A 16,571-nucleotide genomic window follows, 5' to 3' on the forward strand; every position below is an offset into this window, starting at 1 on the left:
AAAGCTGAGATGCGATGTGGGGATGGGGTAGTGCTGAATGGAGAGGAAAGGGATGGGGGTTGGAGGACATGAGATACATGGATAAGGAGAGAAAGAGAGATGGGAAGAGACTAATGAAATCTGGAGGTTGCTGTTAATGCCTTCTCATTGGAGAGTGCCTTGCACATTCCATCTTTAAAGCATCAAAAAGCCTTTCACATACTGTAAAGTGCTTGAGGGACAGTCACTGTTGTAACCAAGCAATCAATATGCCCCAATCAAGATCTCATCATACCAATGCAATGATGCCAAAGATAACCTTTGTTGCAGTGTTGCATGGTTAATACCAGAGAGCCTCTGGGTTCTTTGCCATTTTGTGCTGTGGGATCATGATGGGACTTGATGCTTGAAAACTAGAACCGTCTGGCAGGGTCCTGGGCCTTGGACACTGAGACAAGGGCAAGAATTCCCAGGGGAAGGAAAAGGGGGGCAGGAGAGGTTTCAGAGTTACACAGACAGTCAGCACTGACAGACCCTCCTTCCTATGCTTCTCTGGGGTGGCAAGAGGGAAAGCAAACATGTTGATTCATTCTAAGTTACCATTAAATGTTCATTGTGAAATATTTGACAGAAACAGTTCATAGGAGGTTGACTAGACTTAATAGCCAAATTGCACTGGTTGTCACACAAAGAAAATTTGGACAGGCCGAAGTTTAAAAAGAGAAGATTAGTTTTTACTTTCTCTTTCTTAATACACAAAAGACGAGTCTTAATGCAAAGCCCTGAGGGATCTGGGCAGGAGAGGGAGAATCTGGAACTAGGGCTCACTGTGGAAGCACTGGGAGTCACCCATTTCAGTTCAAGTTCACTTGTTACGCAACGTCCAGAACAGTGAGAAGTGCTTTTCTGCCAGCAGACCAACACAGGGTCTCTCACATTCTTGCAGCTGTGTGAAGAGCATAGAGTGTTGGGGGGGGGGGGGGGCAATGGAAAAGGAGATCAATGAGCACTGATCAAGGGCAGCGTGAAAGCACATGTTGTAAAAGTGCTGGAAGAACCCATCTTACTGCAGATTCCACAGGAGGCACTGATATATATATATAATCAACCTTTCAGGCCCAAGCCCTACATTAAGATATGAGCAGAAAGCAGGCAGGTGCCTGAAAAAAAAAAGGTGGTGGGGGGGTAGGGAAGAAGGGTCAGGAGGAGCAGCACGAGACCACAGGCAAGAGGCCAAAGATAGACACGGGCAGGAGGGGAAAGCTGAGAATTGATTGGAGGAGGGGAGGTGGCTCTGTGGATACAGAGCTGGAGGAAAGGAGACAGAGGGACATGGAATAAGAGAGTCCGGGGCAGGGGTTAATAGATTAGTGCCATTTGGTTGGAGGATGCCTGGATGGAATGGGATCAACAGCCGTCTAGCAAACATGTGCCGTGAAGCGCGGAAAGGGCATCCCTTGCATCAAAGCTTGGTCTGGCCATTCACTGTAATAGCACTTCCCCCAGCTGTCTTGGACCTCAGCATCCCGCTGGATCCTAGAGGGTGGGTCTGGACATGTGCAACCTGTACTTGCCTAAATCCATTCACACACCCGCTGTTTCTTTGAGGAGAGGGGTATCTTCCTATCAAACCCCACAAAACTGATTGAAAGGAACCATCATCTTCCTAGAGCTGCTGACGGCGTCTTTTTTGAAAATGTCTTACGACCCATATGGTCTGTGCCCAAGATTGCACTGCCGGTGCTGAGCAGCGGGCCACGAGGGGTTGCATACTCCAGAGGAGCAGCGGGCCACGTGGAGTTGCATACTCCAGGGCAGCAGTGGACTGCTGCAGGGCACCAGAAATGGGGAGAACACCCTCCTCCCCCACCCCACCCGTTGAGGAGGAGAAGCATGGGTGATAACCCTCCAGGGAATGTGACCACAGCAGCAGACCAGTGAGGGACTCAATGGCTGAAAGGCACACACAGGCTGTGGTCAGCTGGAGACAGGCTCATGGGAACCAGGTATCAGATCCAGAATTCAAGAGGGCGCTGAGGGCAAGAAAGGGGCGCTGAGGGCAAGAAAGGGCTTCTGAAGGGCCTCGGTTGCTGATGGTCTCTTGACCATGTCAGAGGTACGGATCTGGATCTCGGGACGGCAATGAATCAAACAGGGGTCTGTGCAGCTGTAGAATCTGCGGGAACACGAGGTGAAACCACTCTGTCTCTAAAGGGACTCCCTTTTGCTTCTCTTTCCCCTATTGTTCAGGGGTGGCAGGCAATGCTCATGGTGACTGTTTACCTTATGGAAAGCATATATCATATACAGTATTTTAAATTTTTTGTATTATTATGTGACAGTAAAAGGTATCTTGAATCTTGGGCGGGGTCACAAGAAGCCTGGAGTGTAAAAGAATGAGGGGAGATTTAATAGAGTCATACATTATGAGGTGCACAGATAGAGTAAATGAAGATAGGCTTTTTCCACTGAAGTTAGATGAGGTACAAACCAGAGGACATGGGTTAAGGTGAAAGGGGAGAACTTTAGGGGGAACTTCTTCACACAGAGTGGTGTGAGTGTGGAATGACCTGCCAGCTGAAATAGTGAATTGGCGGGGGTGGGGGGAGGGTCAGTGTCGACATTTAAGAAAATTTGGGCAGGTACATGGATGGGAGGAGTGTGGATGGATATGGATTGGGTGCAGGTCAGTGGGGCTAGGCAGAATCATAGTTTGGCACAGACTAGAATGGTTGAAGAACCTGTTTCCATGCTGCAACATTCTATGATTCTAACCCCCAGCCACAAAAGCAGAGATGGCTGGTTAGATGTTGATTTAGTCATCGTTCTGTAAAGGTGGCTGGCAGCAGGGCCATGAGCCCACTGCCTCTGTGGGCTGATCAAACCCTTCTTTTCCCCCCCAACCCACTCTGCACATTCTCTCCCTTCCACTCGAAGCTCACCCCCTTACCAGATCCTGATCCAGAGGTTGTCATGTCGAACATGAGGTCCTTCAGGGACTTCCCCTCGGAGATGTACATGTGGTCACAGGAGGGTTCCTCCGCATCCAGCTGATGGCGGTTGTGGTATGCCCGGTGCTGGTGGTAGTGGCACAAGAACACAGTCACCATCAGCAGCACACACAAGAGGAACACTGGTACGGCGATCACGGCCGCCAGCTCCACTGGGCCCCAGCCTTCCAGTGAGTTGTCTTTCAGACCTGCTGGAGAAAAGGAGGATCCCTGTCAGTGGAACAAAACGCTTCCCTCTTGCCTTTTAACTAGGTATCTAAACTGGGATTCGAGACGACGCTGATGACAAGAAGTGGGTGCTGGAGTCTTCCTGATCATGTCAGAGGTTTGGATCTGAAGCTCAGGTTGCTGATAGTTTGAGCAGGAGTCGTGGGAGGACTGGAGGCGAATCCATGGACACTCGGCGACTCTGAAAGGACTCCCTTTTACTTCTTTCTCCTGTTGTTGGGGGCGTCAGGCAATGCTCATAGCAATTTTTTTTTTTGCCTTACAGCAGACAAAAGTTGAAGTCTATCCTGCATATTACATTTTTAGGAATCCTAGCTGGCCAAGGCACAGTGAAAAAAAATAAATCAGGCTGCCTTCCATCATGGAGGGAAAGACAAAATTGTGCAGACTCTGTGATTCTAGTACCCACACAAAAATTCTGGAGGGACTCACCAAGTTTTGCAGTGCCCATGGGAGATACATGACCCACAGTTTGGGTTCGAACCTTTGGCAAGGTATGTGCAGAAAGAAAGCAGGTGCCTCCCCCCTCCCCATGTCTCCTTTCCTCAATATCTCTCTCTTTTTCTCTTTCCCTCCATTTTATTCCAGTTCTCCATTCTCCAAGCCACTCCTCCCCTGATCAATTCTCTTCTCTCCTGCTCATCCATGCACAATCATCTCCTTTTGTCTTTTGGCCAGTGCTCCTCCCCCTGCCCTTTCGTCCCTCCTCCTCAACCTTTTCATTAAGGTGCCTGCCGATATTTTGCTCATACCTTGACCAAGAGCTCAGGCCCAAATTGTTGCCTGTAGATCTTGAGCCCCCTATGGACGTGGTGGAACCTGCTGAGGTTCTGCTTTTTAGTGTTTTTAACCACAATCACAGCATCTGCAGAATTTCTGTTTCACTCTCTCAATGTGTCAGCCATCCTATGTTGGCATTCAAAATCAACTCGTTCCAAGCCTGACAAACCATGTGGACATGCAGAGGCCAGATTCTCTGCAGGGAGTTAGGGCCTGCTTCCAGCTGAAGCACCCCATGTACCCAGTGGATACGAGAGGTGGGCGAGGAAAAGGTTATCGGTTTCTGGCAAACTCAAAGAGGTCTCCAGATCTCATTCAGCCATACGAAAAGAAATGGTCATCTTGCCAGGCTCTCAGGAATAATCGAGCTCATGAATAGAAATCAAAGAGTTCTTCATCAAAAAAAAAAAGGGACCAGGAGATTAAAATTGCAAAGCAGCCACTTGCTGCACAGCAGTGTTGGGGGTGCGATTGCCAGAACAAGGAAAAGTGTTTCTTCATAAATAGGGTGGCAAGGTTAGCCCAATGCTTCCACAGCACCAGCGACCCAGTTTTGAATCTGCTGCCGTCAGTGAGGTGTTTGGACATTCTGGTCTCCCCAGCCCACACAGCCCCCTCAGTGACCTGCACAGGTTTTCTCTGGAAGCTCTGGTTTCATGCCACCCTCCAAAAACCTTCGAGGTGGGGAGATTAATTGGGCAGCATGGGTTTTGTGGGCCTGAAGGGCCTTCTTACGTGCTCCGTCACTGAAGAAAAACAATGCAGCAGCGTGGTTTTAAACACAGAAACTTTGATGAGCAATATCAGAAACTTGTGAGTGCAACACACTGTTTTATGCTCATGACTTTATCTGTAATTCACTTTAAATCAATGGTTCTGAACCTTTTTCTTTCCACTCACATCCCACTTTAAGTAATCCCCATGCCATAGGTGCTCTGTGATTAGAAAGGAATTGCTTAAGGTGGGATGTGGGTGGAAAGAAAAAGTTTGAAAGTCACTGTTTTAATCGGACCTCATTGACTCGTTATGTGCACATTTCACAACTCCAAAGAAAATGGGCCAATGACAATTTGTCTTGAGCAAAATATTTCAGTAACAATTGGGTCTAGAGCAGTGATTCTCAACCTTCCCTTCCCACTCGCATCCCACCTTAAGCAATCCCTTACTAATCACAGAACACCGACGGCATAGGGAATACTTAAAGTGATATGTGAGTGGAAAGAAAAAGGTTGAGAACCACTGCTTTAGATGGACAGTTATTTCACCAAGAAATGACAGGCAGCTGGCAGGGACCATTTTTTGCTCAGACCATCAGGAGGTCCCAGATCCAGGGAATTTCACTTCTAAATCTGTAACACCATGCAGAAATCAAACAAGGCCTGGAACAGGTGACCTCAAACATTAATTTCAACTGGGGACCATGACTCATTGATCTCTGGCTGACCCCACAATGTGTACAGCTGGTTGTTTCTCAAGCATAATCAGCAATCTGGATGATAATATGGTGAAATAAATCAGCAAGTTTGCAGATGACATAAAGAATGGAGGAGTAGTGGACAGCGAAGAAGGCTTTCAGCAATTGCACAGGGAGCTAGACTGGCTGGGAAAATGGGCTGCAACATGGCAGATGGAATTTAATACAGACAAGTGTGAAGTGTTGCATTTGGAAGGACAAACGAAGCAAGGACATACGTGGTAAACAATCAGGCACTGAGGAGTGCGGCAGAACAGAGGGATCTGGGAATACAGGTACATAATTCCCTCAAAGTGGTGTCAGAGGTCACAGCCATCACCAAGGGGGAGGAACATTTGCAGGCATTTCCCCCCCCCCCCATGAGTTATTGTGCCCCCCTCCATCCACAGCACTAGTGTCACCAGGCTCCACATGATATAAGCAGTGCGTTTATCTGTTACGTCAGAGGGAGGGGGAAGTGTGACGACGGTGACGCACGGGGAAGATTCATGGCAGGTAGGCACCACCACCCCTCCACCCGCTGAGTGAGTTTTCGAATGTCAGATTGTGCCCCCCTCCCCCCCCACTCCTGGCGGATACCCTAATACCACCCCCTGATTAGACTTGTTCTGGCGCCGAACCGGTCATGGGTGGAGAGGGTCCATAAAGAGAGCTTTTGGCACATCAGCCTTCATAAATCAAAGTACTGACTATAGGAGTTAGATGTTATGGTAAAGTTACGCAAGACATTGGTGAGGCCAAATTTGGAGTATTGTGTGCGGGTTTGGTCACTTAACTACAGGAAAGATTTCAATAAGATTGAAAGAAATTCAGAGGTTTACTGGGATGTTGTTGGTACTTGAGGCAAGATTAAACAGGTTAGGACTTTATTCCCTGGAGTGCAGAAGAATGAGGAGAGATTTGATAGAGGTATTTAAAATTATGAGGGGGATAGACAGAATAAATGTTAATAGGCTTTTTTCCACTGAGGGTAGGGTGAAAGGGGAAAGCTTAGGGGAAACCATTTAACACAGAGTGGTGGGAGTGTGGAACAAGCTGCCAGCTGAAGTGGAGAATGTGGATTTAATTTTAATAATTACTGAAAATTTGGATATGGAGAGAAGTGGACTGGGCACAGGTCAGTGGGACAAGGCAGAATAATAGTTTGGCACAGAACAGAAGGATTGAAGAGCTATTTCTCTACTGTAATGTTCTATGGTTCTCTTGTACTCTGCAGTAATGGCATTTAACCTGGAGTTCCCAAAACCCTCTGATCCCAATGGGACCCAATTTACACAAGTCTGGGTGATGGATGGCTTGTTGCTGGATCAATCTGCATCAGAATGGGACTGACAGATGAATAAATTAATTAGCACGCAAGATAAATCTCAAATACATCATGTCCACCCCAGCTCCCTCACATTCACCCTCAAAAAGGTCCACTTGAGTGGCAGTAGACCAGCGAGGAGCTCAGCGGCTGAAGAAACCACACAGGGTGCGAGCTGTTGGAGACTAGCATGGAAAGAATTACACCGGTCTGCGGGCTGCTAGCAACTTGTGGTTGAAAGATTTGCACTGGTCTATGGGCGAACTGGAGTGGAAGGACTCACACCAGCCTGGGGGTGACTAGCTCATGGGAACCAGGTATCAGAATCGAGATCTGAGAGAGTGCAGAGGGCAAGAAGGGCTCCTGAAGGGTCTCGGGTCTTGAAATATCAGCAGTTTGGATCTGGAGCTTGGGTTGTCCATGGATTAAACAGGAGTGTGAGAGGCTGGAGGCAAATCCACAAACACTCAATGCCTCTAAGAGGACTTTGCTTTGCTATCCATTCTCTTATTGTGAGGGGCACTGGGCAATGTTAATGGTGCTGGTTGGCCTTACAGTAGCAAAGTTGATGTACTTCATGTATATTACTTTTTTTTGGTATTATTATGTGATAATAAAAGGTATCTTTTGATTCTTTCAGAGAGCTCCCAATGTGCCTGCGTTCCCCACCTGAGCAGCAAGGCGATTGAGTCCATATTGGGGAGAGGGAGAGGTTGGGGGGGGCATGAATTAGCAGTCGCCAACCTGATACCCACCTTCTGGAAGAGGCAATTCCCCGTCATTGCAGAAATCCTGAAAACAGCAGATTGTGGTCACGTAATTTCTGTCGCTCCGGCAGTAGATCGGTGGGTCCAGGTCTTGTTGGGATACACATAGCCGGATCTCATGCTCAATGCCCCCGATTCTGGAACGGGAGGCAAGGCAGGCTCCATCTGTCTCACACGTTTGGTTCTCCTTCACACAGTTCTTGCAAAAGCACTTCAAAGCTTCAAAAAATAAAAACAGAAGATTTTTAGAACACAATCATGAACTGAGCTACTCCCCAATACTGCCCCACTGCTTGACCTTCTCCCCATAAGCTTTGATGCCCTGGCTAATCAAGAACCTATCAATCTCTACCTTTAATACACCCAATGATCTGGCCTCCACAACTGCCTGTGGCAACAAATTCCACAGATTGTCCAAAATCTGGTTGAAGAAATTCTTCCGCATCTCTGTTTTACGTGAGCACCCTTCAATCTAAAGTTGTGACCCCTTGTCCTGGACTCTCCCACCATGGGAAACAACTTTTCTACATCTACGCTGTCCATGCTTTCCAACATTCCCTCTTCCCTCCCCAACCCCCCCCAATTCTCCTAAGTTCCAACGAGTACAGGCCATGACCTGTCAAACATTCCTTATATGATAAGCCCTTCTTTGCTGGAATCATCCTAGTGAACTGCCTATAAAAAAAGTACCACAACCGAAGACTGGGAGCAGTTCAAGATGCACCAAAGGAGGACAAAGGGATTAATCAAGAGAGCAAAAATAAATTACGAAAGTAAGCTTGCGGCAAATATAAAAACCGACTGCAAAAGCTTTTATAAATATGTCAAGAGGAAAGATTGGTGAAATCCAGAGTAGGTCCTTTGCTGTCGGAATCAGGGGAATATATAATGGGGAATAAGGAAGTGGCAGACCAATTAAATTCTTACTTTAGTTCTGTTTTTACAAGAGAGGATACAAATAACCTCCCAAGGATGTTGGGAAACATAGAGACTAATGCAAGGGAGGAACTGAAAGAAATCGGTATCTCTAAGGACATTGTCTTAGGGAAATGATGGGATTGAAGGCTGATAAATCCCAAGGCCCGATAAACTACATCCTAGGGTACTTAAGGAAGTGGCCATTCAGATAGCAGATGCTTTAAGAATTATTTTCCAGAACTCGATAGACTCAGGATCAGTACCCATGGATTGGAGGGTAGCTAGTGTTACCCCACTATTTAAAAAGGGGGGGTAGTGAAAAAGTGGGGAATTATAGGCTGGTGAGCCTTACATCAGTAGTGGGCAAAATGATGAAATCCATTATTAAGGATGTAATAGCGGAGCATACGACTAGCAGAGAAGGGATTGGACAGAGTCAACATGGATTTACAAAAGGTAAACTGTGCTTGACAAATCTATTGGAATTCTTTGAGATGGTGACAGATAAAATAGATAGGAGAGATCCAGTGGATGTGGTGTACCTGGACTTCCAAAAGGCCTTCGATAAGGTCCCGCATAAACGACTGGCTTCCAAAATCAAGGCTCATGGGATTGGGGGCAAAGTATTGATGTGGATTGAGAACTGGCTGGCAGGTAGAAGACAGAGAGTTGGGATAAATGGCTCGTTTTCTGAGTGGCAGGCGGTGACCAGTGGGGTGCCACAGGGATCTGTACTGGACCCCAGCTGTTCACAATTTACATTAATGATCTGGATGAGGGGATTGGATGTAATATCTCCAAATTTGCAGATGACACTAAGCTAGGAGGGGTTGTGTGCATGGAAGAGGGGGTCAGGAAGCTCCAGTGTGATTTGGATAAATTGAGAGACTGGGCAGATACATGGCAAATGCACTAAAATGTGGATAAATGTGAGGTTGAACCCTTCTCCATTAATAATGGCGTGCAAGGCTGCGTTCTCGCACCAACCCTCTTTTCAATCTTCTTCAGCATGATGCTGAAACAAGCCATGAAAGACCTCAACAATGAAGACGCTGTTTACATCCGGTACCGCACAGATGGCAGTCTCTTCAATCTGAGGCGCCTGCAAGCTCACACCAAGACACAAGAGCAACTTGTCCATGAACTACTCTTTGCAGACGATGCCGCTTTAGTTGCCCATTCAGAGCCAGCTCTTCAGCGCTTGACGTCCTGTTTTGCGGAAACTGCCAAAATGTTTGGCCTGGAAGTCAGCCTGAAGAAAACGGAGGTCCTCCATCAGCCAGCTCCCCACCATGACAACCAGCCCCCCACATCTCCATCGGGCACACAAAACTCAAAACGGTCAACCAGTTTACCTATCTCGGCTGCACCATTTCATCGGATGCAATGATCGACAACGAGATAGACAACAGACTTGTCAAGGCAAATAGCGCCTTTGGAAGACTACACAAAAGAGTCTGGAAAAACAACCAACTGAAAAACCTCACAAAGATTAGCGTATACAGAGCTGTTGTCATACCCACACTCCTGTTCGGCTCCGAATCATGGGTCCTCTACCGGCATCACCTACAGCTCCTAGAACGCTTCCACCAGTGTTGTCTCCGCTCCATCCTCAACATTCATTGGAGCGACTTCATCCCTAACATCGAAGTACTCGAGATGGCAGAGGCTGACAGCATCGAATCCACGCTGCTGAAGATCCAACTGCGCTGGGTAGGTCACGTCTCCAGAATGGAGGACCATCGCCTTCCCAAGATCATGTTATATGGCAAGCTCTCCACTGGCCACCGTGACAGAGGTGCACCAAAGAAGAGGTACAAAGACTGCCTAAAGAAATCTATTGGTGCCTGCCACATTGACCACTGCCAGTGTGCTGATATCGCCTCAAACCGTGCATCTTGGCGCCTCACAGTTCGGTGGGCAGCAACCTCCTTTGAAGAAGACCGCAGAGCCCACCTCACTGACAAAAGACAAAGGAGGAAAAACCCAACACCCAACCCCAACCCACCAATTTTCCCCTGAAACCGCTGCAATCGTGTCTGCCTGTCCCACATCGGACTTGTCAGTACAAACGAGCCTGCAGCTGACGTGGACATTACCCCTCCATAAATCTTCGTCCGCAAAGCCAAGCCAAAGAAAAGAAAAAAGAAAAATACAAACCGGAGGGCAGATTACTATTTGAATGGCAATAGATTAAGAGATGAGGAAGTGCAGAGAGACCTAGGGGTACTTGTACACCAGTCTCTGAAGGCGAGCATGCAGGTACAGCAGGCGGTTAAAAAGGCAAATGGTATGTTGGCCTTCATATCAAGAGGCTTTGAGTATAGGAACAAGGATACCTTACTGCAGCTGTACAGGGCCTTGGTGAGACCCCACCTGGAGTATTGTGTGCAGTTTTGGTCACCTTATCTAAGGAAGGATGTTCTTGCAATGGAGGGAGTGCAGAGGCGATTCACCAGGCTGATACCTGGAATGGCAGGAATGACTTATGAGGAAAGATTGCGCAAATTGGGATTGTACTCGCTGGAGTTTAGAAGATTGAGAGGGGATCTCATAGAGACATATAAAATTCTGGCAGGACTGGACAGAGTGGATGCAGATGGGATGTTTCCAATGATGGGAAAATCCAGAACCCGGGGCCATGGTTTGAGGATAATAGGCAAACCATTTAGGACCGAGATGAGGAGGAATTTCTTTACCCAGAGGGTGGTGAATCTGTGGAATTCATTGCCACAGAGGGCAGTAGAGGCAGGTTCATTAAATATATTTAAGAAGGAATTAGATATATTTCTTCAGTATAAAGGTATTAAAGGTTACGGAGAGAAGGCGGGGACGGGGTACTGAACTTTAAGATCAGTCATGATCTCGTTGAATGGCGGAGCAGGCTCGAAGGGTCGAATGACCTACTCCTGCTCCTATCTTCGATGTTTCTAATGTAAGCACATCTTTCCTAAATGAGGAGCCCAAAACTGCTGACAATATTCCAAATGAGATCTCACCAAGGCCTTAGAAAAGCATCGCCATCACATCCCTGCTCCAAAATTCTATATTTTGAACCAAATTCCCACATTGCTTTGCCTCTTTTACCACCATATCTCAACCTGCAAGCTTACTGTTAGGATATCCCCCATGAGGACTCCCAGGTTACTTTGCATCAGCAAATTTTCAATTTTCTTCCCATTTTGAAAATAGTCTGCCCGTTTAGACTCATCCAGAGGAAAGCGACTGAACCATCACAGTGCCAGCGACCTGGGTTCAAATCCGCTGCCATCTATAAGCAGTTTGTACATTCTCCCTGTGACCTGCGTGGGTTTTCCCCAAATGCTCACTGTTTCCTCCCACCCTCCAAAAATAAACACACACCGGGTTGGAAATTAATTGGGTGGTTTGGGTTTCAATGTCCAGAATTGGCTTCTACCATGGTGTAGATAGAGAAAAAAAAATCCAATCCCAACCAAATCAACTGAAAACTGGCAATGCTATTTTGGATCAAAAGCTATTGTAAAGGTTGTGAATTTATCTTGGCACGCTGACGGTGAAGTGGCAACAGCCCGGGAGACGTGGTCGTAGCTGCAACCCTCTCAGAGAGCCGTTCTGCTTGACTGATTTCATCCAAAATGGTGCTCCACTGCATGCATGCGCAGAGACCATGGCCTTACAACGTGGGAGGCAGAATCTGCTTTTGCACACATTTTTATTACCGGAAATTGTTCAAATTGATCCTGAATTCACCACTTCAGCTGGCAGCTCGTTCCACACTCCCATTACTGTCTGTATGAAGAATTTCCACCCAATGCTCCTCTTGCACTTCTCCCCTTCATCCTTAACCAATGTCCTCTGGTTTGCATCTCACCTAAGCTCAGTGGGGGAAAAAGCCTTCTTGCATTTGTTCTCTCTATACCTCTCATAATTTTGTATAGCTGTCAAATCTCCCCTCATTCTTCTATGCTCCAGGGAATAAAGTCCTAACCTGATTAATCTTTCCCTGTAACTCTGTTCCTGAAGTCCGTGCAACATCCTGGTCAATCTTCTCTGCACTCTTTCAATCTTATTGATATCTTTCCTGTAGTGAGGTGACAAAAACTGCATATGATTCTCCACATTTGGCCTCACTAATGTCTTGTAACAACTTCATCATAATATCCTAACTCCCATTAACTTAATCTATACCTCTCATAATTTTGTATGTCTCTATGAAATCTCTCCTCATTCTTCCATGCTTCACGGAATAAAGTCCTAACCCACTTAACCTTTCTTGCACTCAATGATAGGGATATTTAATGCACCAAGCATCGACTTAACCATCACACAGAGGTTTGTGGTGTCTTATGGACGCAGAGAGAAAGACCTTGGTCCGACTCCAGTGCACTGGGGAACTAGATGCTTTTAAAGAAGGTGGAGATGGCATTGCAAGGCTGATCAAGTGAACCTGATCTTTCAGCATTCAAGGTCACGTGGCACTGCAGCATTAAGAGTAAGGAGTCTCACATTGCTCAGCTGATCAGTCAAGTACTCAGAGTGAACAGCAATGCTTTTGAAAATGTTCCACAAGACTATGAGGGATAGGATCAGAAATAGGCTACTCAGCCCATGGAGTGTGCCTTGCCAATCATGAGCTGATCCCCTCTCCCATTCAGCCCCACTCCTTGACATTCCCATTCCACACGCACCCCCCCCCCCCACCACTGATTCCCTGGTTAATCAAGAACCTATCAATCTCTGCCTTTATCTCCCTCCAATGTCTTAGCCTCCCCAACCGCCTGTGGCAACAAATTCCACAGAGTTATCACCCTCTGGCTAAAGAAATTTCTCTGCGTCTCTGTTCTCAGTAGATACCCTTCTTATCCAAGACCATGGGAAATGATCTTTCTACATCTGCTTTGTCCATGACTTTCAACATTCCAAATGTTTCAGTGAGATTCCTCCTCATTCCAGTGCCCGGATGCAGCACGTGACAAAATTCAGCTCAGCAGTTAAAAGGATTATGATTAGTTCCCATCTTACATAAACGGAGTTGCTCAGACTCTGTCGGGACAGTTAAAGGGCAGCTGCTCAAAAGGACCAAATGCAGCACTTAATACGTAGGCCACTCTTGCACAACATACACTTGCTTGCCCTCATTTAAAAAAAATTAATTTAGACATTCAGCACCGTAACAGGCCATTCAGCCCACGAGTCCAAGCCACCCAATTTACACTTAATTAATCCACATCCCCAGTACATCTCGAACCGTAGGAGGAAACCGGAACGGAGTTCCCGGAGAGAACGTACTAACCACTACATTAACTGTCCCGCCCTACCAGACCCGCCCTGACTGTCCATGTTGCTAGCCGGATCTGAGTGAGGTCTCCAGTCTCCTTACAAGGGACTCCTCCCTTGATACATTAGAGTTGTGGGGTGTAAAGTGTTGCAACAAGTTGTACCGTGCAACAGATTTTTAAGTCAGTTTGTACACCACCCACCCTCCCCCCACCCCCGCCCAACCATCTGCCATTTCTGCAGCTGGGAGGAGACGGTGGACCATGCATGCATGGAACGGGAGAGGTTGTAGCCTCTGTCTGAATATCTGAAGGGGCCCCTCCTCAAGTTCTGGATGCATTTTAGTCTTGATACTTCAGATCTCCAGACACCCAGAGAGGAGGGGATGGATCTTCTAATCAGCTTGCTCCTGGACCTAGCGACTCACATGTCCAGGTAATGGGCAGTTGAGGATTTGACCTGAAATGATGCCCTTCCCATCTCCTAGGGGTTATGTCTGTGCCATAGGTCCCTGGAGAAGGAGCATGTGGTGTCCACAGGTATGTTGGGGAATATCCAGGACCAGTGAGCACCACAGGGGCTCGCCTGTGTTCTGGATTATGTTGACAATGTTATAATTTGAACGTAAAAAGTGTCACTGAAATACTGTAATATTGTATTAATGAGGTTTCTTGTCACCACTGAATAAACCACATTTTTAAAAGGGAAAAAAAAGGTAAACTAAATAGACCTTTGCAAAGGAGCTGAACAATACATAGAGTCAACCATTGCTCTTGTGCTCATTCTGATGGGCTGAGCCTTTCAACTCCTCTCTGCAATGTAACCAGACGTTTCTCCTGCTCCACGCTGCAGTTTCCAGTTTCAGCTTCTTCTCTCCTGCCCCACTTTCCCTTCCTCTCCATCTTTGTGTCCTTTCCTCACCCCTCTCTCTCGATTCCATCCATTTCCTGCCTTTCCTCTCAATTTCAGATTCCAGTGCCACCCACTGCCCCCCCCCCCCCTCCTTCCTGACCCCTTTGTTTCTCTTACCTTCTCTCCCAGAGTCTGGTACCTCCCAATCAACTATAGGAGCATCGAGCACTACTGCACAGAAACAGGTCTTTAGCCCTTCTGGTCTGTTTTGCCTGGTTCCACAGACTTGCACCATCCATGCCCTTCCCATCCATACACCTGTCCAAATATTTCTTAAATGCCAAAAATCAGCTGGCAGCTCGTTGTTTTTAATATACATACACACACACATGATTATCCAACTGCACGAAAACCAACAAGGTCGGGTCAGATACAGCAATGAGCTCTCTGAACCCTTCTCCATTAACAATGGCGTGAAGCAAGGCTGTGTTCTCGCACCAACCCTCTTTTCAATCTTCTTCAGCATGATGCTGAACCAAGCCATGAAAGACCCCAACAATGAAGACGCTGTTTACATCCGGTACCGCACGGATGGCAGTCTCTTCAATCTGAGGCACCTGCAAGCTCACACCAAGACACAAGAGAAACTTGTCCGTGAACTACTCTTTGCAGATGATGCCGCTTTAGTTGCCCATTCAGAGCCAGCTCTTCAGCGCTTGACGTCCTGCTTTGCGGAAACTGCCAAAATGTTTCGCCTGGAAGTCAGCCTGAAGAAAACTGAGGTCCTCCATCAGCCAGCTCCCCACCATGACTACCAACCCCCCCACATCTCCATCGGGCACACAAAACTCAAAACGGTCAACCAGTTTACCTATCTCGGCTGCACCATTTCATCAGATGCAAGGATCGACAATGAGATAGACAACAGACTCGCCAAGGCAAATAGCGCCTTTGGAAGACTACACAAAAGAGTCTGGAAAAACAACCAACTGAAAAACCTCACAAAGATAAGCGCATACAGAGCCGTTGTCATACCCACACTCCTGTTCGGCTCCGAATCATGGGTCCTCTACCGGCACCACCTACGGCTCCTAGAACGCTTCCACCAGCGTTGTCTCCGCTCCATCCTCAACATCCATTGGAGCGCTTACACCCCTAACGTCGAAGTACTCGAGATGGCAGAGGTCGACAGCATCGAGTCCATGCTGCTGAAGATCCAGCTGCGCTGGATGGGTCACGTCTCCAGAATGGAGGACCATCGCCTTCCCAAGATCGTGTTATATGGCGAGCTCTCCACTGGCCACCGTGACAGAGGTGCACCAAAGAAAAGGTACAAGGACTGCCTAAAGAAATCTATTGGTGCCTGCCACATTGACCACCGCCAGTGGGCTGATAACGCCTCAAACCGTGCATCTTGGCGCCTCACAGTTTGGCGGGCAGCAACCTCCTTTGAAGAAGACCGCAGAGCCCACCTCACTGACAAAAGGCAAAGGAGAAAAAACCCAACACCCAACCCCAACCAACCAATTTTCCCTTGCAACCGCTGCAATCGTGTCTGCCTGTCCCGCATCGGACTTGTCAGCCACAAACGAGCCTGCAGCTGACGTGGACTTTTTACCCCTCCATAAATCTTCGTCCGCGAAGCCAAGCCAAAGAAAAAAACACACACACATATATATACACACACACATACACATACATACACATATATACAAACACATATTTATATATACATATACACACATATACACACACGCATATATACATATGTACATACATATATACATACATACACACATATATATACACATATACACACACATTTATATATACATATACACACACCCATATATATATATACACACACACTCATATATATATATATATATACATACATACACACACCCATATATATATATATATATATATATATACACACACACACACACATATATACAAAAACAAAAGTTTATTTAAATTGAAAAATCTACACAAAC

At 46.9% G+C, this 16,571-nt stretch overlaps 1 protein-coding gene across 2 annotated transcripts in view; it reads right to left on the reverse strand.

Annotated features, from left to right (window-relative positions):
- Positions 1-16,571, reverse strand: part of LOC138738991 (activin receptor type-1B-like) — a 64,231-nt gene that overhangs the window by 21,263 nt on the left and 26,397 nt on the right. The window contains exons 2-3 of one of the 2 annotated variants that reach the window (XM_069890305.1): positions 7,534-7,764; positions 2,930-3,178 (exon numbers count right to left, since the gene is read on the reverse strand). In XM_069890305.1, the coding sequence (XP_069746406.1) occupies positions 2,930-3,178; positions 7,534-7,764 (480 nt within the window). Of the gene's footprint in view, positions 1-2,929; positions 3,182-7,533; positions 7,765-16,571 lie in introns of both variants that reach the window. The other variant, XM_069890294.1, reaches the window with a different exon arrangement.

The sequence above is a fragment of the Narcine bancroftii genome, chromosome 1 (assembly GCF_036971445.1).
Source record: "Narcine bancroftii isolate sNarBan1 chromosome 1, sNarBan1.hap1, whole genome shotgun sequence".
In the NCBI taxonomy this organism is placed as follows: domain Eukaryota; kingdom Metazoa; phylum Chordata; class Chondrichthyes; order Torpediniformes; family Narcinidae; genus Narcine; species Narcine bancroftii.